General features: G+C 46.3%; 1 protein-coding gene and 1 pseudogene across 3 annotated transcripts in view; one reads left to right on the top strand and one right to left on the bottom strand.

Moving 5' to 3' along the window:
- Positions 1-3540: 3540 nt before the first annotated feature.
- ARL3 (ARF like GTPase 3) overlaps positions 3541-24263 on the bottom strand; it is a 33928-nt gene continuing 13205 nt past the window's right edge. The window contains exons 4-6 of one of the 2 annotated variants that reach the window (XM_080822578.1): positions 14450-14500; positions 12742-12927; positions 3541-3973 (exon numbers count right to left, since the gene is read on the bottom strand). In XM_080822578.1, the coding sequence (XP_080678704.1) occupies positions 3926-3973; positions 12742-12927; positions 14450-14500 (285 nt within the window). In that variant the 3' untranslated portion in view covers positions 3541-3925. Of the gene's footprint in view, positions 3974-11668; positions 12536-12741; positions 12928-14449; positions 14501-24263 lie in introns of those variants that run through there. The other variant, XM_080822579.1, reaches the window with a different exon arrangement.
- Positions 18750-19759, top strand: LOC308355450 (heterogeneous nuclear ribonucleoprotein A1-like 2; annotated as a pseudogene). The gene has a single exon. The product of its transcript is annotated as a heterogeneous nuclear ribonucleoprotein A1-like 2 (transcript).

The raw sequence follows: 24263 nt of genomic DNA, 5'->3' as shown, positions 1-24263 counted from the left end.
AAGTTTAAGTGAATGTCCTGTTATTTATCTGGCAACCCCAGCCCTCTCTCCTCCTGCCCTGCACCCCTCTTTTCTGCCAACAGCTTGCCTTAAAGGTGGGCCCTTGGTACCAGCCATTCTGGTGTGTAGTTAGGCTGCTTGAATTAGGCTGCCCAAGGAGAATATGTACTTTTCTGCTCCAGAGGCAGAACCCTGAACTTGAAGCCTGCTCTGTCACCTACTGTGTGACTTTGGACAACTCTGTTTCCCTCTCTGAGACCTCCCTAAAAAGAAGATGCAGTATTAAGCTGTAGGTAATTACAAGTATCCTCGCCAGGCCCTTCCTGGTGTCTTGTCCCTTTTTCCGGTCCGTGCAAAAGATGGTACAAAATCTGTGGTTGCAGTGCAATGAGGACAGGGAACACCCAACACCCGGCACAAGGAACCCCCGGGGGAGCACTGCTGGTGTGGACTCGGAAGGCGAGGGGGGCCATGTAGGCGAAGATTGCTGGGAAATGGGCCATGACTGTCTTTGCCCCGCAGAGGCAACACAGCTTGCTGCAGCATTCAGACCCAAGGCTCCAGCTCCCTCCCGCACGGAAGGTTCTGTGAGGCTGGGCAAACTCCTTAACCCAGGCCAGTGCCTCAGTGTTCTTGACTGCGAAGTGGGCCTCATGCTGCCCGGTACCAAGCAGACTGGACGTAAAACACCCGCCGCGTAGGAGGGGCTTCCTAAAGCCTTGTCCTTATCCTTCTTGGCCGTGTTTGCGTCCTGTCCTCCTGAAAGAAGCACCTTGGGGAACGCTAACCTCTGAAAGGACAAACAGTCGAGGCCCTTTCTGAGCTCTGGCAAAGAACACAGCACATTCCAGGCTGCCTTTGCCTCAGCTACATTTTATTTGTCAGATTTTTGACAGACGTCTAAATTATACATTGAATTTTCCACATGACCAAATACCACGTCCCTTCCTTTGATTATCGTTTTCAAAAGGGACTATAAAAAAAGAACCTTTCGATGGATCAGACTGAACCCTGAAACCACATGGAGCGCAGAGCTAAAAATAAAAGGAAGTAAGAACTGGCCCCTGAGAAGGAAAGAGAAATCAAAGCAAACTCTGACGGGAATCAAGGGACGCGTCCTGGCGAGGGTGACATGGTGTCACCCTCCAGGCCAGGCCGGATCAGGAGCGGCGGACAGGGAGGGTGGGGCCCAGAGCGGCACAAAAATAGCCGCCGCTTTCGCCCAGAGGGGAATGAAGACATTTGTCAGAAGCCCGGAGAGAGAGAAGTGGAGTTGGAGGGAGGGCGGGGGCAGGACCGCGTCCTTCCCGCAGTTTCGGGAGCCGCGCACTCCTTCCACCCCGGCACATTTCTACCCGCCGGCACAATCGCTGACTTTCAGCTGTGCGCCGACATGTTCCCGGGCTCAGCCCACATCAATGACACCCTTGTTTCCATAGTAACCAAGGGAGAGTGAAGGGGAAAGGGTGTGCGGCGCTGGGCGCGGGGAGCCGCGAGGGGGGCCTGTCCCGCCGTCGCGGGGCCCCGGCGACGCTGGCGGGGCCCCCGCTGGGGGTGGGAGGACGCCAGACCGGGGGTGCCAGTCTCTGGCTTCCAGTTCCATCCTCTGGTCCGGGCCGCAGCGGTGGGGCGGGGCTGGGAGGGCCGAGAGGACTTCAGAAGCGTTTTGTTTTCCACAAACGGGAGCTTTCAAACTCTGCATTTTTCGGGCTTCGCTCATCTACCCCCACGAGCCCCTGGAGGGTTCAGTGGGGCTCGGAGGGAAGATGAAAGCCTGTGACATCCGCAATGGCTCTGTCTTTAGCTGCAAAGCCAATCTGAGCCTTCACAGAGTCTGTTATCAGAGGAGGGCAAGTGGCTTCTGCGGGCTGGCGGGGGCCTGGGGTCGGCTCTTTCAAACAGTTCCACGAGCCGGTGGTGGAAGAACAAGCATGTTTCACGGACCGTCCACTGCCAGAGTCAAAGTTCCCTGTCACCGTGTTCCCAGTTGCCGAGCTCAAAGCAGGCATTTTGCCCCTCAGGTAACAACCCCGGTGCGCTGGTTGGAGGGGAAAACCATCTTCAAGCGCTGGAGCTGCATTGCCAGCCCGACAGAAGAGGGATTTTGGCTCCTTGTGGTTCTGTTCGCCTCTGTTCAAAGCCTGAGAGGCACCTGGGTGAGCCAGGGAGGCCAGAGGAGGAGACAGCAGGGAGCAACTAGCTCAGTGGTTTAAAAAAAAAAAAAAAAACACCTCACCCTCTTTTGTTTTGCAAGTCCTTACTGGTCTGTCCATGGCAACCCCAGGGCACCTTTTCGTGTCTGGTGTTGGGAACGGCTTTCACCCCAGACCGTCTTTGAAGCTGGCCATGCGGCAGCCTCCCCTGCACAACGTCTCCGTGCCCCCCTCCGGGCCCCCGCCTCCAAAAACAGGGTGGGGACGGAGGGTCAGGGGCTGGAGTGGCCCCCTGGGTCTGCTCCAATGCCTTGGTGGGTTGGGGAAGGGCCACCTCCCAGGATGAGAAGGCAGCTGGCCTCCTGAGACCCACTAGCCCTGAACAGTCTCTTATTCACACTTGGAAAACCCCTGAGCTCAGGCACCAGAACAGAGTTCAATTCAGGAGCCCAGCGCGGCTCTGGCCTGCTTTCCTGCGCCTGAAGCTGAAGCCCGGGAGTCCTTCCGGCTCGGGGAGACAAGCTCATTTTGCCCTTCTGCTCCACTCCGCCCTCAGAGGCAGAGGACACCAGCGGCCGGGGAGATGCTCCCTTGGGCATGGCCCCAGCGATCCCACACAGTTCTGCTGCGTTCTTCCCAGCAGCGAGCCCTCTCCACCCTCGAGCATCCCACACCACCAAGTTGCCAGCACTGTAAAAATTGATCTCTTCTAAAAATCGATCTGCCAGCCTTTTCTCAGTGGAGCAGGTTCATGGTAAAGCCGCATTTATTTTTAAAATCTGATAGCAGCGGCCTATTGTGATCATTTAAACAGAATTCTTTGAGCTTTAGAAATCCCTTCTATAGGACAGCCATGGAGAAGCCAGCTAATCTCAGAGTCGGAGGCTCACTGCTTCACTGAACTGGAGAAAGCCTGTTTACGCTAGCCTGAGCCCTCGATGTGAGGGCTTTTTAAGGACCTTGTAATTTTTCTGGAATTAAACCTCCCACCTCTCCTTACATTCCAGATGTCATTACTGTCAAAAGTCATAAGAATTTGCTTCCCTGTGTGGCTGGCCAGGGGGGTAGGGGGGTGGGAATGAGGTATGTTTTTGTGGTGACTTGTTTATAAGAAAGGTTCCCCCCCACCAAGGCTGAGGATTACATATACAGTCTCCTACCTGCATGACAAGATGGTTTAATCATCTGCTATCCCTCCCCTCCCCCAACCAGCCGCTTCCCAGCCTAGCTTGGTTGGTGATGGTAAAAATCACTGCCCAGCACCAGTAAAAACACCCAGCAAACACGGTCTGTGGTTTCAGAACCATGGCGGCGGGGGAGGGGACGGGGGTGTGTGTAGGAAGGGATGTAAGGGACAGGTCAGGAAATAAATGAATGCACCATAAGCTGCTTCTTCCTCTTTTCCTTTCTTTTCTTTCTTTTTTTTTTTCTGAAAGAAAAAAGCCCACTGGAATTGTCTAAACTGCAATGTAATCTCTTGCTCATTTAAAAGATCTCATTTTCTAATCATGTGCTTTGAGACATTTAATACTATTTCAATTATGCAGAGGAAATAATATAATTCCTTTATTTGAAAAATGATACTGAACCTCAGAGATCAGTTAAATCTACTGCTGGAATGGGGATTCTTTTTAAACTGTGTTGTTCCCTCTCTTCAAACAGCTGTAGCTGTACACAGATGGAAAAACATTTGGTCAGAAAGCAGCAAATTAGTGTTTTTCAGGACAGAATTCAGCTCCCGCAGCTCCTGCGTCTCTCCGTTCAGCTAGATTTTATTTCTTCTTTGCGTTGACATTTTTGCAGACCCAGTTCATGCCGTCCTTAGAGGGAAATGAGCAGAGAAAGGCAGTGTTAGTTGTAAGAAAGGCACCACACGCTCAAGCTGGGGCGGGGAGTTGGGGGGCCCTGGGTCCTCTCACCCCAACCTCGAGCTCCAGGGAGTTTGCTTGGCCCAGGGGCCCACCTGGGTGACCAGGGACAGTGGCCTCCTGGGGAGGAGAAGGGGGGCCTCTGAGAGCACAGGAAGAAGATGGGAGGGGGAGTGCCCAGTGTGTGAACTTGAGATGGGTCCTCAGGAACTCCCTCTGAAAAAATAAACACATCTGCCTGGATCCAAGGCCTGATTGAAGAGCTATCAGAGATTCCAGCCATTTTTGGCTTTTTTTAAAAGCTGACCTTTGCCAGGGCATTAAATTCAATAAGCCACCCTTCTGGTGCCCCAGTGTGTTTACAGTGTGACAGTGTACACTTGGGTTAAATTAAATTTTTTCGGAAAAACAAACCAACTGCAGTGTGTGCTACTAGACACACACTGGGGCAATGTGCCTTATTTCTCTTCGTGCAGCACTACACACAGGTTTCAAAGGGCTGGCCTGATTCTTGCAGCTTTAAGCACTACCAAGCTGAGGGACTGGGAAGAAGGTTCCCTTAAAGGCACAGTGACCTTGAAAGTGTCCTCTCTTAGAAGGCTGGAGAGGGACGGGGGTAAAAAATCACACAATGCCTACAGCCACCTGGCAGGCAGCATGCTTTCTCATGGATGCCAGGCCTGCCAGCGATGACCTCCTTTTCAACCTCCTCTGGAGCCATCCCTGAATGCTCTCCCTTTCCCCAGAGCCTCTCCGACCTTCAGACCTTCAGGGGTGTTCGGAGTTCCCTTGGAAGCCCAGAACAAAATCAAAGGAGGCTCCTGCAGCGAATCCCTTTCCTCTGCATCTGTGACACCTACTTGCTGAGGTCCCGGCTGCGTTTGCCCATCTCAGGGCATACAAGACATGCAGAGCCCGCATTTCCTGTGACCATGGAGCTCGGAGTTGAACCTGAACAGCTGAGACAGCTTAAAGTAATAAATATCAGCTGACACCCTTGGCCATTCGGAGCATTAATCCCGTAAACAATACATCACTGCAAAACAACCAGCAGGCATCCTATCTCCTGGCTAATCTGACCATAACCTGAATTTACAGTGATTAAAACTCTGTCAGTTGCCATCAGAGCACTTGGGCAGGAGAACCAGATAATCCGTTGGCTGTCCCAGGGCAGACCTTACGACGTTTGCCAAGATGTGGCTGGTCACCGCCCAAAGCCCAAAGGTGGACAGCACCTGGCAACAGTGGGGGCAAGGGTAGGAGGATGCCGAGGTGGGAGAAAGGTGGACTCCCAATGTGTCTCCAGTTACAACTGGGTCAGCTACTTACTGTGAAAAGCGGAGGCCAATTTTAAGACCATTTTATGAAAAGGATTAATTTAAAGGGAAGCATGTTTAATTTTAGTAGCTAATTGGTTTCCAGGAAAAAAAAAAAGATCACCTGCCAGGAGACAAAAAAGATTTTACAAATAAAAGAGGGATGAAGGAGATAACCATCTTCCCTTTGCCTTCGAAGCTGAACAGCTCAGCACTTGTGCAGCCCTTTCCACCTTCAGGAACCTGGACAAACACTATCCAAGGGGTGCACCTCGGTATTTTCTCCTCTAAAGAGACTTGCAGATTTTATCAAATCGTCCGCTCAGAGAAATCGAGAACTGTGTTCCCACACTACACGAATGGCAATTTTTCCTCTTGGTTTGTGGCTGATTATGGGGGGGGGGGGTCTTTTATTATATGTGACTGAACATGAATGCAGCCAAAGAGATAGGAAAAATATTTACTCAGCTGCAGGAACCAAAAGCAGAATGTGGAGGGTGAGGGGCAGCTTCTTCCTAGGTATCTGTGATGGGGGTGGAGGGGATTTAAACCACTGAGCCCTGCTGCGAGGCAGTGTCTTCCAGATGTGAGCAAGGGCCAGGGGTGGCAAAGCCCTTCCCGCCACAGTCTGGCCAACAGAGGGCGCTCAGAGGTCAGTCCCCACCAGCTGACCTGCCCGGCCCTGGGTCTCCACAGCTGCCGCCTGTAACCTGAAGGGGTGTGGGAGGCCCGGGGAGATTAACAGGGCCCCAGGCCTGTGGCTGCGCTGGCTCTCGGAGGCTGCCCTGGTCTGAAGTGTCTGGAGGTTGGGGAGTGGTCCCTTTCCTGTCGTTACCCTGAGAACCGGAACTGGAGGTAAGAGGTGTCGGGGAGGCCGTAGTTACCGGGGATGAGGCCTCTTCAGTCAAAGCGGGGACGAGCTGGGCCACGTTGCCCCCTGGGAAGGAAGGACAGTGGTGGCGTCAGGGAGCCCTACGACGGGGGCCGGGTCGGACTGGCCTGAGGTTGTGTTTACAGAACCTAGCGTGGTATCCGGGTGCCAGGCCTAGAGCAGACACTGAACTTGTATCTTTGAAATGAATTCTCGTAACAACGCTGTGGAGTAGGCACTGTTATAACGTCCACAGTCCGGAGGAGGAAGTGGGGACACAGAATCGTGGGAGGCAGAGGCAGGCCGTGAACGCGGCCACAGCTCCCGCATCCGCGCTCTTCCGCCAGCGCCCCGGCCCGGCGAACGCGCGGCCCGAGACAAGGCGGGCATTGCCCTGCGGCTGGGAAAGGGAGCAATCCTGCTCTGTCCTCATGGCTTCTTGCTGACACGGCCAGAACCCCCAGTCAGGCACCCTGCACGGCTGTGCCGCCGCTCGGAAGGTCTCAGAGGCTGTTTTGGTCACTTAGCTCTCAAGATTCCCGGACCGCAGGTGGAAGCCTGCTGTGTCCCTTGCTGCGAGATCCCCGCAGATGACTGTCTGCCAGACCACCGCCTGCAGGGGCCGCGCCCCTCGGAGAAACGGACGAGGGACCCTCCACTCCGCAAGTTCACCGGTGCACCCCATGGCTCTTGCCTGAATTTGGCAAGGCCTTGTTTTTTTGAAAACAGATGACTGAGGAAAGGTGACTGTCTACATGAAGTAGGTTACTGCTCTCTCTGCCTCCAGAGAAGGAAATGAACTCGCAGGTTTGAACTCAAAGGTTGAACCTTTATTGTTAAAAATTCGTTTGACCAAATTTCTGCACATTTGATCTTTGTCCTGGGATGACCTTCTTAGGGCAGGGGCAGTTCTCCCCCGCACCCCCTCCTGACCAACCTTGTTGAAACCCAATTTGAATTGATTAGCTTCAATTCAATAATAGAGACTAAAGAGAGTCCTTGAACCTCAAATACTGAGCTTTGTTTAGCATCATGGCAAAAGAAAAAAAATCTTACATTTTACTATGTTCTGATATTATTCCCTATGATAAACACTGGGAAAAATACAAGGCTGCCCCTAACCATCTGGCTAGAAATGTAGGAGTCCTGTCCAAGACTGAAGGTGTGATGCCCCTTTCTTTTTTTAATTGTATTTGTGAGAAAGAGCATGCGCGCGCACAAGCGGGGGCGGGTAGTGGTGGTTGCGGGGCAGCAAAGAGAGAGGGAGAAGCAGGCTCCCCACTGAGCAAGGAGCCCAATGCAGGGCTCCATCCTGGGATCCTGACCTGAGCCGAAGGCAGACGTTTAACCGTCTGAGCCACCCAGGTGCCCTGCAATGCCCCTTTCTATGGGAAGAGTGGCTTCTGGCTGCACTGCTCCTCCTTTGAACTTGGTCTTTCTACCATGCATCCATCACTGTGGATGGTTGGAAGGAAGAAGCAGTAGCCATGGCTGGGTAGGCCTGGTTTTTAATGCCACGAGGACCACATGGTCACATGGGTAATTGCTCTAAGATGATGAGGTGCTCAGACCCCTGCTGAGCATCACAGCCTATCCCGTCATGCCACGGGGCTTCCAGGGTCAAGGAGCAGCTGGAGGCAGTGGACGTAAAATACTGCTCACTATTAATACTTTTTTTCTGGTGACAAAGGTACTGCACCAGAGAGGTAGCAAAATCACATGTTCTGAGTTTGCTTTCTTAGTCTACAGAGAGGTTTGAAAATTTAAAAATAACCCTGAGGCCTGACTTGTAGATAAGCAGTTCCATGTACACTGGAGTCAAAAATAACTGACGTCAGGCTTTAGAAAGAAGTGGTGAATATCATTTTTTAAAATATTGAAATTCTGTTGGCTTATTAAAGGCAAAGTCCCCTAGATCAAGGTTAAAAGAAACAAAACCCAAAAACTTGGCTAGTGACTGTTTAGTGGCCATGTGCAAAGTACTCGTGGGGCTCAGGTTACTGGGGGTCCTTTCTGTGTTGGTGAGATGACTGAGCCGGCTTACTCCTGTTTGGAGCAGGAAGATGGGGAATGTGGGAGAGATGTGGGAGAGAAGGTGAGCATCAGGTGGAGGGTACAGAGAGCAATCCGTAGGGAAACCTTCGAGCTCAGAGCTGCTGGTGTGGGCAGGCCTCTGCGATGACTGAGGCTAGAGGCCAGGCCGAAACTGCCGATCTCTGCTTTGAAGGGAAATTCTAATCCAGTATTTTAATTAAACACACGGGCATTGTAGAGAGGGAATATCTTCAGCCACCTGAAACTGCGAGAGCAGAGGAGAGCCATGCTAGGGGGTTCCAGTTCGGGTTTGTAAGTGGAAGAGGGATCGATTCCTCTGTCTTTCTTTGGCTCTGAGCCAGATGCTTTGTTCATCATTTTCTCTACACACAGGGGAAAGAAGAGCGTCCTGGAGTTACATGCTATGCACTGGGGCAGGGTCGAGCCCCAGGGAGCTGGAGGGTTGCTGCCCCTGTGTCTGGAAGGCAGTCTAGCCCAAGGGGCTGCAGGTTTCCCCAGATGTATTTGTTTCTCCTCTCTGCATTCAGCTATTTGACGTAACTGGGTCTCTTCTGATCACTCCTCTGGACCATGGGCCTCTCAGCAGGACAGAGTTTCCAAGACTGGTGTCTCCTCCAGCTTTTAGTGCCATTTACCTGAGCTCCGCTCTTGACAGTTTCCTATGAAAACCTGCTTCAATCATATGATGGCTGGCCTCCTCCTCACCATCAATCAGCCAAAGACCTGTTCTGAACTCTCCCGAAGCCCTCAGAAGCCCATTTCCACACCCACAGCAGGGGCTGTCGAACCACACGGACCTCACATACTTATTTGCCTTCAGAAGAGCCAGGAGACCAAGAACCTCAGATCACTGCCCAGAATCACAAACTTCCATAATTTGAAATCCTGTGTTGCAGCTACTCCGCTAAGGAGAAGCGACGCATGTGCCCTCTCAGTCCAGAGGGTTTGGCCCACCATCGCGTGGACCCATGGCTGCTGCTCCGCTCACCCACCCAACGGTGCCACTTATCGGTCTGAGACACGTCTCACAAATGCATTTAGATGGAACACATACACCCAAACACAATGCAAACAGGGACACTGTCTCCGAACACCTGAAACTGTAACAGAAATCCCAGGTCTTTTTAAAAAACCTTGGTACATTTTCTTTCAGGCTCATTAGAGCTGTGGGGCATCGGATGTTACCTGACCCATTTAATGTCTGATCATCTTGGGAGGGTCTCCCATTACTGACCAGCATTCAGGGGGCGATGGGTGGAAGAGTGGGAGGGTAGAGTGGGAGGATGAAATAGGGATAAGGGAATTCTAGTAATTATTACACAGTATCCATGCCTGAAAGTAATCTTATGGACATTTTTCTAGTGACGTCTTTCATTCTGAAGAATAGTTAAAGCCTTAATTAATCTGAGTCATTAAAGGCCTACACTTGAACTAAGCAATGCAGGAAAAGAATTCCAAGTAAGTGACTCTTTTTAAAGTGAAAAGTAAGAAACTGGCTGGGTGGGCAGGACCTGAGGTCAGAGGCATTACCTGAGGGATGGACATGGTCAATCGGTGCCTCACAGTGAAAAAAGCATTTCCACAGAAAACTCACCGACCTTTCTCCAGTCCCCAAAGGTTACCATTAAAGGACAATAGACGGCAGATTCCCTTCTTAATTAACATTTTTATTAAATAACCCATTTCAAATAATGGTTAAATTCTCTAAATTTATATCATTCTATTAACCATAATCTAATCTCATTAACCTTGAAATCCCAGTCTTAACTACCCAATTCTATACACCATGGTACTATCTACTAAACTAATTAAGTGACCTTCAAACTATTTCTCCTCCATATAAAATCATTATTTTTCTTGTTCACAGTTCTTTGTTGTATCTCTCTTGATATCATTTCCTGTGAACCTGGTTGCTGAAGGCCCCTGATCTGAGAAGAACTTTCTGCACAAAATCAAACCACACATGACATCTCACTTGATTCAAACTGGTTGATTTTAAAGCCCTCCCTTGCCAATCCCCACCCTCAGTCTGAGAGCTCACTGCCTCTTTTTTGGCATAAAGGTCCTGTGACTTAAAGGGAACTCCACTTCCACGGTGGGTGACACAGCCACAAACACAGATCTCTCCACCCTCCTAGTCTCTGCCAGACTGGAGTGGGGCAGTGGGGCCTGCACTTGGGGCAGACAATGAGGCAGTGCTCCCTCCCAACCTCCAGGCTCCTCTGAAGAAGCACCCTTGACTTGAATGCCAACACTGTAAATGCTGATTCTAGATAACTCTAGCCTTCCTTTTGACATCCCTAAGGCTGGCTGAAGAAAACAAGAGCCCCACTGTTAATTTCAGCTTTGCTTTTTCTTCCTTTCAACACTCTGGCCCAGTGAAGAAGATTACAGAGCTGTCAAGTCCCTTTTTCTCAGAAGTATGCACAAAACACGTATTTTCTCTAGTACTACCTTTGGAGTCTGCAACTCAAGACATTTTCTACTTTGCTTTTTAAAAAATTTTTAAGTTATCTACACCCAACATGGGGCTCAAACTCACAACCCCAAGATCAAGAGTCCCACATGCTACCAACCCAGGCACCCCTGTTCTCTACTTTCTATATTTGTGTTCTAAACCATTTAGAGACGCAGAATCCTCTTCCTGAAGTAGTTTGTATGAACACAAGAAAGCTATTATCCTTTCCTGGGCCGCCTCCTCACCAAAATAACCTCAGGCCTCATGAATACCATTTTATGCACAATCCAGGGAGCTGCCTTAGGCAAAACTTGAGTTTCTTTTTTTAAGTGAGAAGCTAAATAAAAAGATGAGAGTTTACCTATCAAAAACATGCTGGGCTGTAGTATACTCGTTGGACCAGCTTGTAAATTAAGCTGAAAAATGCAGTTAATTTGAAACCTGGTAGAAATATAATCACATATGTGACTGCAATTTTAGAGAGGAGGCTTGAGAAGAAAAAAACTACTCGTGTGATCAGTTCCTTTGTCGAGTGGGATTAGGGGAGAGAGGAAAGAACTTTTCAGTTTTTAGTTTTATATACTTGTACATGATTCACAATGAGAGTACATTACTTTTATAGCCAGAGTCTAGGACGGAAGGAAATATGAAGGCTGAACGCCTGACCTTGCTGAACCTAAACCTCACAGAGACCCATAGAGCTCCGGCATCTGTTCTGGGGACGCAGCCGAGCGCCTCTCTGGCTACCTGAGAGCCCCCCACAACGTGCACACGTGCATGGAGAGCTTCTGAGGGCGCAGGTACTGAGGAGCCTGGAGGAGGAGGCGCGTGGCCAGTGCGGACTGCTGGGCCCTCGGGTCTAGGAACCAAGCACAGAAGCAGGCTCCAGCTGTTTGTGTAACAAAAAGAAAAAAGCCAAAGCAGCAAACAGATGGAACAACTGAGATAATTCTTGGAAGTGATTATTTGATTGAGATAAAAGCAGTTAGGCAGTTTTAAGACCAATCAATGTCAAATGTCTTAGGAGAGAGGGACGAAGAGCATTAGAAGGGAAATGGAAAGAGGCTGCAGGACAAAAATGGCGAAGCAAATCGCCCGAACCAAGTTGAGAGACAAGCAAACTGGCCATGTGGTTCTGACACCTGCCATATGGCAGTGAGGGGAAGACTCCGTTCCTTCAGATGTTGCTAATCCCCCCCAGCACCCTGGAGCAGGACTGTCTGCTTCTCGAAGCACTGGGCCACTTCCCTGGCAGGTACACCAGATGTTTAAATTGAGGCATGTTGGCATGCTGGGGCTCCAGAATAAAGAAGTAACCCTATGTGTCAGCTGGTTCGAGGCTGCTTGGCGGGAAGCATCAGAGCTGAAACGGTTTCTCATTCTTTGAGGATTCAGGCTCTCAGGTAGCTGGGATACAACCATTTTCTGCCCTAAATTAATATCAAATGAGGGGGGGAGACTGTTCCTCTGGTTTATAGTTCCTTGGTATAAAGCATGGGGCTTTCTGTCAGTAGAAGCCTCCCGGTGGGAAACCAACATGAAGTAGCAGGAAAGAGACACCCGCCCTGAGGGCAGGGGAGTTAGCCAAGAGAAAAATCAAAACACTTCTAGGATAACTGGTGTGCACGACTGTTGACGGCTGTTACCTTGGGAGCACAAGCACTTAACATCCATAATATTAGATACAACACAAAACCCCCAACCCAGTCATCAAAGAATCCTAGTTAGAAAGCATCTTCGAAGGTCTTCTGTTCTGACCTCCTACCCAGTGGGGTAGTTTGTCCCTCGCGTGGGGTGGTTCATCAGCAGCTTTCCTGGAATAGTTAATGATTATCAGATTGGTTGCTAAGTAAAAAAGAACCAAACTCCTCCATGCCTTTCACATCCTGGAGAGGTTCGTCTGCCAATCAAAGGCTACTGGTTTCATATCTTTTTCTATCTAGCTCAGCTCAACCAAGGAGACAGACTACGTTGGTTGGGTGCCATGTTGCCAGGTAACCAAGCCTTCTGGTAATCTCACCTGAACGCCCTCTCCCGTGAGAGCTGAGCAGGACTGGATCTGCCAGACGCGGTCGCGGATGGTGTGCAGGTTTAGTCCTTCTGCAATTTCAGAGGCAGGGGCTGCCGTGAGCAAATCCTGCTTGTTAGCAAAGATGAGCACTGGCACACAACTTAGCTTTTCTTCCTCCAGTAATTCAGCTAGTTCCTGGATCATTTCGGGAATGGATGGGAAGGGAAGGATGAAATCTATGATATTTAACCATGTACTTCCAACTAGAAAAACACAGAAGTGTTAAGCTGATCAACTAGCAACTTCTAAGGGCAGTAGTTCTCAAACTTGAGCCTGGGGAAGAATTCCCTGATGCTGAATTTGGAAAGTCTGAGGTAGGGCCAAGGAATCTGCGTTTCAACACACCCCGCAAATGGCTCTGCCATGGATGCAGAGATCATACCCTCAGAAACACTGTTCAAAGGAGGACATACGTTGTGGATAGAGATTTAAAACTTACTCAAGGTTGTGATCTGCAAATGACTTTTAATGCATGCGCGCACGCACAAATGGGACACACATTTTACACTGAAAATAACAATGACTCTGGAGATTATAATGCTGCTTCATCAATCTGTACCTTCAAAGTATGCATGCATGTACACTGCACGTCATCAAACTCACATCCTAAAATAACCATCTTTAGTCCGTCTGGCCAAGTGTCTGATGTTTGGTTATTGCTTGGGGTCCTAGCTGTATGTTGATTCCGTCTGCAATCAGCATAGGAGATGGTGTGTATTTACTTATGGGGACCCACCTCTTCCCTATTCAACTCACATTTCTGCTGCTTGGGACACTTGAGCTGTCACAGGGAATTGGGGGTTCAAGAGGCATATCATCCTATTAACACCCCTTACCTCTAAGCTCGTGTTTGGCATTGCTTCACCTGAGTGATGATACAGAAGTCATCAAGGTATGGAAAGGAGTTCTCAAACTAATTTTCAGGGAAAGGGGACATAAACATGGGGAATGCTACATTTGGAAGGCCACCTGTGGCAGTTGAGGACACAGGCCAAGCCCCTGCACACCTCACTAAAGAGGTCATTCTACTCCTTGCTTCTTATCAGTATACTCCATCTGGGTAAAATGGTGATGTCCACTGCTTCTCTCTTTAAAACCGTGTACACAAATCTCACCGTGTAATCATGTTGACATGTACTGTGCATGTGAAGCCATATTTGGGTTCAAAGTCTAGCTCTTGGCTTGGGAACAAGGGCGGCTTAGTCTTGGCTTGCATGTTTCCTCCCAACCCTTCAAATTTGTCAGAGGTACCCTCAGATCAATTAAGCTGCTGTTGAAAATGTACATAGAAATGACAAGTGAATTGTTCCTCTGGGTTCATTTCTAAGTGGCCTGGGAAGAAACCTGAACTTTTGAGCATGGTGGTAAGTTCCATTTGCTTATATCTTGTTTATCTGACTAAAACTAAAAGGCTGTAATCAAAAAATAGTTGAAAGGACTCTCAACTAATTTCCTTGCAGGCAACCTTTTTTTTTTTTAATATTTTGCAACTTTTTTTTTTTTGGCAACTGGTATTTTTGCTTGCTTGCCAGAGTGACTTTTTTGTTTAAACTGCAAAGGTTAAACAAAAAATGCCTCCCTTGCTCTCATACATTTACAGGGTAGATTAATGAATACCTAGTTATTTGGAAAACATCTCAACAGAAGAATTATTTACCTGGCCTGTCTCTTCAAATCTTTTTCTGTCTGCACTGTCAATTACATAGATCTGTAAAGTAAAAGGAGAAGGTTACTTTAATAAACAGAGAAGACAGGGCAGCTTCTGCAGAAGGAGCAGAGGATCCCCAAGCAGATTTCTCATTAGCACAACAAACGGAAACTGAGCTGAAAACTCTTACCTCATCTATGGATGCAAAATACACTAATTGATTGATTAAAGGGGGCTACCCAGAAAATATTTCCAGCAAAGCTCCAAAGTAGATGTCAGGAGAGCCAAGAAGCATAAAAATAGGAACACTGATTGTGTATTCACTGAACATTCTTGCTCAGATTTACTCTATTAATTCTCGTTATGACTTTATAAGAGATTTCATTATTTTCCCATTTTATACATAGATAAACATAAGCCAAAGAAATTAAGTATTATGCCCAAGTTCTTTTTTTAAAAAAATTATTTATATTTTATTTGATAGAGAGAGACAGTGAGAGAGGGAACACAAGCAGGGGGAGTGCGAAAGGGAGAAGCAGGCTTCCCGCTGAGCAGGGAGCCCAATCCCAGGGATCCTGGGATCATGACCTGAGCTGAAGGCAGAGGCTTAACCCACTAAGCCACCCAGGCGCCCCTCTGCCCAAGTTCTAACAAGACTGGGATTCACCCAGGCATCTGCGTGGGATTCAAACTCAGGCCTACCTGGGAGTAAAGTCCACAGGTGCTCTTGAGCACTCTGCTGTTCTGCTTCCCAAATTGTTGGGAAGGGATGGTGTCTCGAGGCACTTACAAATACTGTAGTCCTGGAGCATCATGGCTCTGAAAGTACATTCTGCAGTATTAACTGTACGCTGACTTCAGGGGCCAAGGTAGGAGACTCCCTGATCTCCATTCCATTCCCACCTTCTCAGGCTTCCTGGGAGGTTAAGATCAAGTACTGGAAATAGCAAGAGCATGGGCTTTGCCAGAAGTAAGAGAAGTCTCAAGAGTCACCGTAAATTATAAATCCCAAGCTTTCTTTCCCATCCCTGAATTTTATTAATTGCATAAATAACATCCTATAATAACAATAAGGGAAATGAAGTAAGACCAAAGGAGAAAAATCGTCTATAGTTATAGAACTCAAACATATTAATTATTTTAATTTCTTGTGAAAGTTCCCTTCTAATTCTTCTTCATAATTAAAAAAGAAAATTATAGATACAATTTTGTCAGCCTTTTAAAAAATATTATTTATTTAAGTAATCTCTACCCCCATGTGGGACTCAAACTCATGACCCTGAGCCAGCCAGGTGCCCCTTGTAGGCCCCCCCCCTTTTTTTTTTCCATTAAACAACATATTAAATGTTTTCCCAGTTGCTACTCTTAAAAATTATCAAATTTGCAAACTTTCTTTAAAGAATTTAAAATTGCTATTAAACTAATGGTATTATGAAAAAACTCTTTTAAAAGAGCATATTCACCTAAAAACAACACAAAACAGGATGCCTGGGAGGCTCAGTGGTTAAGCATCTGCCTTTGGCTCAGGTCATGATCCCAGGGTCCTGGGATCAAGTTCTGTATCAGGCTCCTTGCTCAGTGGGGAGTCTGCTTCTCCCTCTGCCTACCTCTTCCTCTCTCTCCGGCAAATAAAAATAAAGATCTTAAAAAAGAAATTGATGTTTGATATGACAAAACATAATTAGAGACAAAGGAGGAATGGAAAGGTGGTTTAATCACAGACAAGAAAGATCACCAAATACGAGAGTCCAAAGGTGAATGAGAAGACATTTTTAACTTAAAATTGCTAAATTACTTGCTACTTATTGCTTTGACAAGAAATTTCATGGAAACATTCTCATTAAAAGTTTCAGACGGAGGAGGCACCTGGCTGGCTCTGTTGGGAGAGCATGTGACTCTTGATCTCAGGGTCATGATTCTGAGCCCCATGTTGGGGGTAGAATTTACTTTAAAAAAAAAAAAAAAAGATTAAAAAAGAGGTCTTCCTAAACTGCACATAAATTCTATCATCTAGTATGTTTCTCACATAACTTGTATAAAATTTGAAAATTACTACACAATAATTCTAGGAGAGAGTCTGTAAAACAACAGCCCCATTTATTATAAGGTCCAAGTGAAAAAGTCAAGACAGAGACAAGCCAATCTCTGGTGATCCCACAAGTTTGTTTTTCTGCAGTGGCATTCTCTTCTTCCTGTCACCTGCCAAGCCAGTGCTGTCTAGTGTCTTCACGTTTTCACCCAAGGATCTGTTTTCTTCTGGTCAATAGCTGAGAATAAGGTTAACCTATCTTTTTTTTTTTTTTAATAGCTATTAATCTAGTGAAGTAAAAAAAAATTTTTTTAGAAACTTTATCTAAAAACAAAGTATTAAGGAAAAAAACCCAAACAAACTCTGGGGCACCTGGGTGGCTCAGTCGGTTAAAGTTAAGCATCTGCCTTCAGCTCAGGTCAGGATCCCAGGTCCTGGGATTGAGCCCCATATTTGGCTCCCTGCTCAGTAGGGAGTCTGCTTCTCCCTCCCCTTGCTCTTGTGCTCTTGCTCGATCATTCTCTCTCCTTCCCTCCCTCTCAAATAAATACATAAAATCTTTAAAAAAAAAAAAAAGCCACTCTGAAACTAACAGGGAAAGTTAAACATTTCTAGTGTTTCTGACTGATCCTAAAACATGGACTGGGCATGTGGCTGGCTCAGTCGGTGGAGCCTGTGACTCTTGATTTCGGGGTTGTGAGTTCAAGTCCCAAGATGGAGTGCAGATTACTTAAATCATAAAATATTTTTTTAAAAATTATGGACTTTTGGGACACCTGGGTGGCTCAGAGGGTTAAGCCTCTGCCTTCGGCTCAGGTCATGATCTCAGGGTCCTGGGATGGAGCCCCACACTGGGCTCTCTGCTCAGCGGGGAGCCTGCTCCCTCCCCCCCCACCTGCCTCTCTACTTACTTGTGATCTCTCTCTCTCTCTCTGTCAAATAAATAAATAAAACCTTTAAAATTTAAATTTAAAAATTGTGGACTTTCAAAAATTAAGTTTCATAAAGCTATTCTAAAATGAAGTTATAATCCATGGCACTCAGAATGATGCTTTACCTAAGAAAAGCCAATTCATAACTTTCCTGGCAGTTGCTTTGAAATTTTTATTTGGTTGGGGGAGGAAAAGCCAGACAAGAGTATTTTTTCTTGATGAAAGTTCAATCAACCGTAGATTATCCAGAGACTAGTTAGTTATCCAACCATGGAGGGCTCTTTGTTTCTCCTCTTGATTCTGGTCCTCCTCCCTCCTGCTGCCACCTTTTGGCTATTTTACTGCTCCTAAGTATTTCTCCCCAAGAGGGGTAGGCAGAGATAAAGGATGACACTTACAAGTGGGCTTGTATGGCAGCTCCAGCAAAAGTCTAAGAGGAAGCTGAAACTGACAAATGAGGTTTCTGGGTAATGTGGTTTTCAATTATTTGTGCTCTAGAAGTACTGAGGCTCAAGTGTAAGTGACATCATGGAAATAATACAAGAGATGACAGATTCATCTCACTTGGTGTCCTACACTTTGGATATGGAAACGATGACATAGTTAATTTGTTTATATTATGTTGCATCTGAACATAAAACTGATAGATAATAAAGAGTTTAGAAGTAATATGACCATATCTTGAAACACTTTGTATTTTTAATCTATCAAAAAGCTGTTATCTTCTGGTCTAAGAGAAATGGAAGACATTCTATCCCCTCCCTTCTATGACCCCTCAAGTTTTATTTCTTAGTCATTTCCCCCAAATTATTAAAGCTGAAGTCAGCTGTCCTCAATATCGTCTTCCCTGAGAACGACTGGCACTTTTAGGAGTTACTTGACTCTTTCAAACCTCTAGAGAATCATTTAATGCTCAAAAGTGGGGTTTGTCAATCTTTTTCTGTAAGGGGTCAGGTGGTAAATATTTTAAGCTCTGTGGCCTATACCATCTCTTTCCTAACTATTGAACTTTGCTGTTGCAGTCCAAAAGCAACCATAGAAAATCCATAAACAAGTGGATGTGGCTGTGTTCCAACATTCTTTATTTATGGACTCTGAACTTTAAATTTCATACTATTTTCATGTGTCATGAAATCTTATTCTTTTGATTCTCCCCCCCCCCCCCCCCCGCCCCAACCACTTAAAAATGTGAAAGCCATTCTTAGCTCACAGGCTACATAATAATAGGAGGCAGGCTGGATCAGTTTGTCAACACCTGTTCTAAAGTGAGAATTTCTTGGGATTATTTTTTTCTGCCTGTGGGCGCCGCCAACTAAGCATCTTTAAAGTCTCCCCTCCCACCGCCGTCATGTCTAAGTCAGAGTCTCCCAAAGAGCCTGGAGCCCCGTGGAGGCTCTTCATCGGAGGGCTGAGCTTTGAAACAACTGATGAGAGTCTGAGGAGCCATCCTGAGCCATGGGGAATGCTTACAGACTGTGTGGTAATGAGAGATCCAAACACCAAGGGCTCCAGAGGCTTTGGGTTTGTCATGGAAGCCAACGTGGAGGAAATGGATGCAGCCATGAACACAAGGCCACATAAGGTGGATGGAAGAGTTGTGGAACCAAACAGGGCTGTCTCAAGAGAAGATTCTCAAAGGCCTGGTGCCCACTTAAGTGTGAAAAAGAATTTTGTTGGTGGCATGAAATAAGACCCTGGAGAACATCACCCAAGAGATTATTTTGAACAGTATGGGAAAGTAGAAGTGACTGAAATCATGATTGACTGAGGCAGTGACAAGAGGAGAGGCTTTGCTTTTGTAATATTTGATGACCATGACTCTGTAGACAAGACTGTCATTCAAAAACATCATAATGTGAATGGCCATGACTATGAAGTAAGGAAAGCCCTGTCTAAGCAAGAGATGGTTAGTGCTTCATCCAGCTGAAGAGGCTGGAATGGTTCTGGAAACTTCGGTGATGGTGATGGAGGTAGTTTTGGTGGGAATGACAACTTTGGTCATGGAGGGAACTTCTGTAGGTGAGGTGGCTTTGGTAGCAGTCGAGGTAGTAGTGGCTATGGCAGCAGTGGGGACGGCTCTAACAGATTTGGTAATAATTCACTGACAGTTACAACAATCAGTCCTCACATTTTAGACTCATGAAAGGAGGAAATTTTGGAGGCAGAAGCTCTGGCCCCTACAGTGGTGGAGGCCAATACTTTGCCAAACCAGGAAACCAAGGTGGCTGTGGCGGTTCCAGCAGCAGCAGTGGCTACGGCAGTGGCAGTGGGTTGTCACGGCTGCCAGGAAACAAAGCTGAGCAGGAGAGGAGAGCCAGAGAAGTGACAGGGAAGCTACAGGTTACAAAAGATTTGTGACCTCAGCCAAGCACAGTGGTGGCAGGGCCTCGCTGCTACAGAGAAGACATGTTTTATTTATTTATTTTATTTTTATTTTTAAAAGATTTTATTTATTTATTTGACAGAGAGAGAGCACAAGCAGGGGGAGTGGCAGGCAGAGGGAGAGGGAGAAGCCTCCGCAAAGCAGGGAGCCAGCTGCGGGGCTCGATCCTAGGACCCTGGGATCATGACCCGAGCCGAAGGCAGACGCTTCACTGTCTGAGCCACCCAGGCATCCCTGAAGACATGTTTTAGACAATACTCCTGTGCCTGGGCAAAAAACTCGAGGACTGTATTTGTGACTAATTGTATAACAGGTTATTTCAGTTTCTGTTCCACGGAAAGTGTAAAGCTTTCCAACAGAGGGTTTTAACGTAGATTTATTTTTTTGCACCCATGCTGTTGACTGCTCAATGTAATAGTCTGATCACGAGGCTCAATGAGTCTTTCAAAAAAAGAGAAAGAATTTCTTATTACACTCTAGAGATAAACGGAAAGAGTTAACCAGGTAACTAAATGTATCGAGCTTTAACCCTGCTCTTCTAGGCAGTGTGGAGGTAGGGTAATAGGTCTTTTCAACCAACAATGAAAGACTACTAAATACAGACACACTAATATAATGCATCAACCACTGCGACTCTAAGCTGCTTCTAAAACTGGCAGACAGGGCTGAGCCACAAGGCCTTAGAATCTAACCCTGGGGATTCAGCTGCGCCCCCAGACTTGTTTAATCTCAAACGGCTCCAGAAAATAATGAAAGGGTAACCTGGAATCCAAAATACTGTCTGGAACTGGCAGCCTAAGGTATGGGAAGAAATTCCTCTCAGGTAGGTCAGACCGACTTTTACTGGAGTGTCTGAAAATTCCCGGGCACTCTCAGTTAGTAAGAAATGTGGAGTCTGAAAAAAAAAAAAAAAAAAAAAAAAAAAAAAAAAAAAAAAAAGAAATGTGGAGTCTGGGTCATACTACAACTACCTTGCATTCTCCCCTCAAGGTGTTAGAGCCTGTGATTTAAAAGTAGACCAGAAAGGTTGAGGCCTCCTTATTGAGCCTCATGGTCATTAATGTCCTTCTATATTCCTCTTATTTGGGTATTTCTTTCAAAGTACCTTAATCCAGCAGATGAACAGAATGAACTGTTACTTCTCTCAGCCACCTGCTTTTCCCTAACTCTTGACTCAGAAAGCATGAGAAATCTATAGCCCAGCCCCACCAGTTTTATTGAGGTATAATCGGCATACAGCACTAGAAATTTAAGGTATATAGCGTAATGATTTGACTTCAATCTATAGTTTAATTAACTCACTTTAATTTTTGAAAAAAGATTTTATTTAATTATTTGTCAGAGAGAGAGAGAGAGCACAAGCAGGGGAAGAGGCAAGCAGAGGGAGAAGCAGGCTCCCCGCTGAATAGGGAGCCTGATGCGGGGCTCCAGGACCCTGGGTCATGACCTGAACCAATATTTTTAATATTTTATTTATTTATCTTTTTAATATTTTATTTATTTATCCGAATGAGAGTGAGAGAGATCATGAGCAGGGGGAAGGGTAGAGGGAGAAGCAGACTCCCCATGAGCCAGGAGCCTGATGTGGGACTCAATCCCAGCACCCCGGGATCATGACCTGAGCTGAAGGCAGATGCTTAACCAAGCCGCCCAGGTGTTTCCCCCTTCACTTCAATTTTTAAGCAGTAAGGTCAGAGTAAAAAAGTAAGGCACCCCGCACCTTATGGTTTTATTTGGAATAGTTTCGTCACTCTAAAAACCCTCTGTATGTCACCTATTCATCCATCCCTCCACTCTCCCTTGGAGTTCTGGCAACCACTAACTTTTTACTTGTAGAGATTGTTTTTTTTAAGATTTTATTTTTATTTATTTATTTGACAGAGAGAGTGAGAGAACACAAGCAGGGGGAGCAGAGGGGGAGTGAGAAGCAGACCCCCTGCTGAGCGGGGAGCCCGATGCAGGACTCCATCCCAAGACCCTGGGATCATGACCTGAGTGGAAGGCAGAGGCTTAACCATCTGAGCCACCCAGGTGCCCGAGATTTTTACTGATTTCTATAGTTTGCCTTTTTAAAAATGGCATATAGTTGGAAACAGAGAGGAAGTATCCTTTTTCAGACTGACTTTCACTTAGTAATATGCATTTAAGTTTCCTCCGTGTCTTTTTGTGACTTGAGATCCCCTTAAAATTTTTTTTCATTTCTTTTTATCAAGAAATAATATGCTGGGGCGCCTGGGTGGCTCAGTGGGTTCAAGCCTCTGCCTTCGGCTCAGGTCATGATCACAGGGTCCTGGAATCGAGCCCCGCATCGGGCTCTCTGCTCAGCGGGGAGCCTGCTTCCTCCTCTCTCTCTGCCTGCCTCTCTGCCTACTTGTGATCTCTGTCTGTCAAATAAAGATTTTATTTATTTATTTGACAGACAGAGATCACAAGTAGGCAGAGAGGCAGGCAGAGAGAGAGAGGAAGGGAAGCAGGCTCCCCGCTGAGCAGAGAGCCCGATGCGGGGCTCGATCCCAGGACCTTGGGATCATGACCTGAGCCGAAGGCAGAGGTTTTAACCCACTGAGCCACCCAGGTGCCCCATCTGTCTGTCAGATAAATAAATAAAATCTTAAAAAAAAAAAATCTTAAAAAAAAAAAGAAATAATATGCTATTATATAGATGTACTACAGTTTGTTTATTCATTCACCTACTGTAAGACATCTCAGTCGCTTCCAATTTTTGGTAATTCTGAATAAAGCTGCTATAAACATTCACACGCAGGATTTTGTGTGGATATAAGTTTTCATCTAATTGGGTAGATTAGAGTGATTGCTGGATCACACAGGTTAGTAAGATTATAGTTAGCTTTGTCTTCCAAAGTAGTTGTACCATTCTGCATTTCCATGAGCAATGAATAGAAGTTCCTGTTACTCTTCCTCCTTGTCAGCATTTGGTATTATCATTTTTTGGATTTTAGCCATTCTGGTATGTAAGTAGTGGCATTTCATTGTTTTTCAGTTCCCTAAGATGTTGATTATCTTTAAATAACCTTATCTGTGTATCTTCATTGGTGAGGTGTCTTTTGTCCCCTTTTTAATTGGTTTTTTTTTTTCTCCCACTATTAAGTTTTAAGAGGTGTGTGTGTGTGTGTGTGTGTATTTTAGGGGAAGAGGGGCAAAAGGAGAGGGAGAGACACTGTTAAGCAGGCTCCATGTTCAGTGTGGAGACTGACAAGGGGCTTGATCTCACAACCCTGAGATCATGACCTGAGCCAAAATCAAGAGTCAGATGCTTAACCAACTGAGCCACCCAGGTGCCCCTCTTTGTATATTTTAGACACAAGTACTTTATCCCATGTGTGTTTTGCAAATATTTTCTTATTTGCAAATATTTCTTATTCATATACTGGCTTATCTCCTAATTTTCTTAATATTGTCTTAGAGCAGAAATTTTAAATTCTAATACAGTATATCTTATACATTTTGTCCATTTCATTTGGCACGTTTTTAAGCACTGGAGATAAAAAATTTGAAACAAAACAAAACAAAGACAACAAAGTCCCTGTCTTTGTAGACATTACATTCTGGGGGAGGAGGGTAATAAATAAAAACATTTCCGATGGTGATGAGTACCAATAGGTCTGATCAAAGAAAAGAAAAAAGAAGCAGAGAAAAATTACAGTGCCAGAAGGGTAGGGATAGGAGTCACAATTTTAAATATAGTAATCAGAGAAGGTCTCAGTGGTAAAGTGACATGTGAGCAGAGCCTTGAAGGAGGTGAGGGAATAAGCCATGAGGATATCTAAGGGAAAAGAATCCTAGCACTGCAAATAGCAATGACCAAGGCCCTGAGGTGGGACTATGCCAGTGTTGTAGGAACAGCAAGCAGGTCGGTGTGGCTGGCACCAAGTTAAAAAGGGGAATGAGAAGACAGGTAAGATAAGCCAGAAGGCAGGGGGCCAGTGTAAGAACTTTGGCTTTATTCTGAGATGGGAAACTTCTGTGTTAATGGGATCACTATAGATATAGCACTGAGAAGAGACATTAGGGAGGAAAGGCAAAAGCAAGGAGACTAGAGGGGATGACACTGCAAAAATCAACGCACAGTAGCAGTGGGCTGGAAAGAAGTGGTCAGATTCTAGAACTATTCTAAAGGTAGAACTGACAAGATTGGCTGACAGGTCAGAGATGGGGAGCGAGAAGAAAAGGATGACTCCAGTACTTTTGGATGAATGCAACTGTCGTTTACTGAGAAGAAGGTAGAAGAAGCAGGTCTGGGGAAGGGTGGATGAAGATAGGAATTTGGTTCTGGACATGCTGAGGATGACGGGACTTACTAGCTACTGAAATGGAGATGTCAAATAGGCAGCTAGCTATATATGAAACTGAGGTTCAGGGGAGAGTTTCCAGTTGGAGATAATGCAGTGGGATTCACCAGCGTGTAGGTGGTAATTAATGCCTTGCAATTGGCTGAGGTCACTTAAGCCACGACTTAGA

Source organism: Martes martes, assembly GCF_963455335.1.
Source record: "Martes martes genome assembly, chromosome: 14".
In the NCBI taxonomy this organism is placed as follows: Eukaryota; Metazoa; Chordata; class Mammalia; order Carnivora; family Mustelidae; genus Martes; species Martes martes.
The sequence above is the reverse complement of the archived record's forward strand: the minus strand, read 5'-3'. Positions and strand labels throughout refer to the sequence as shown.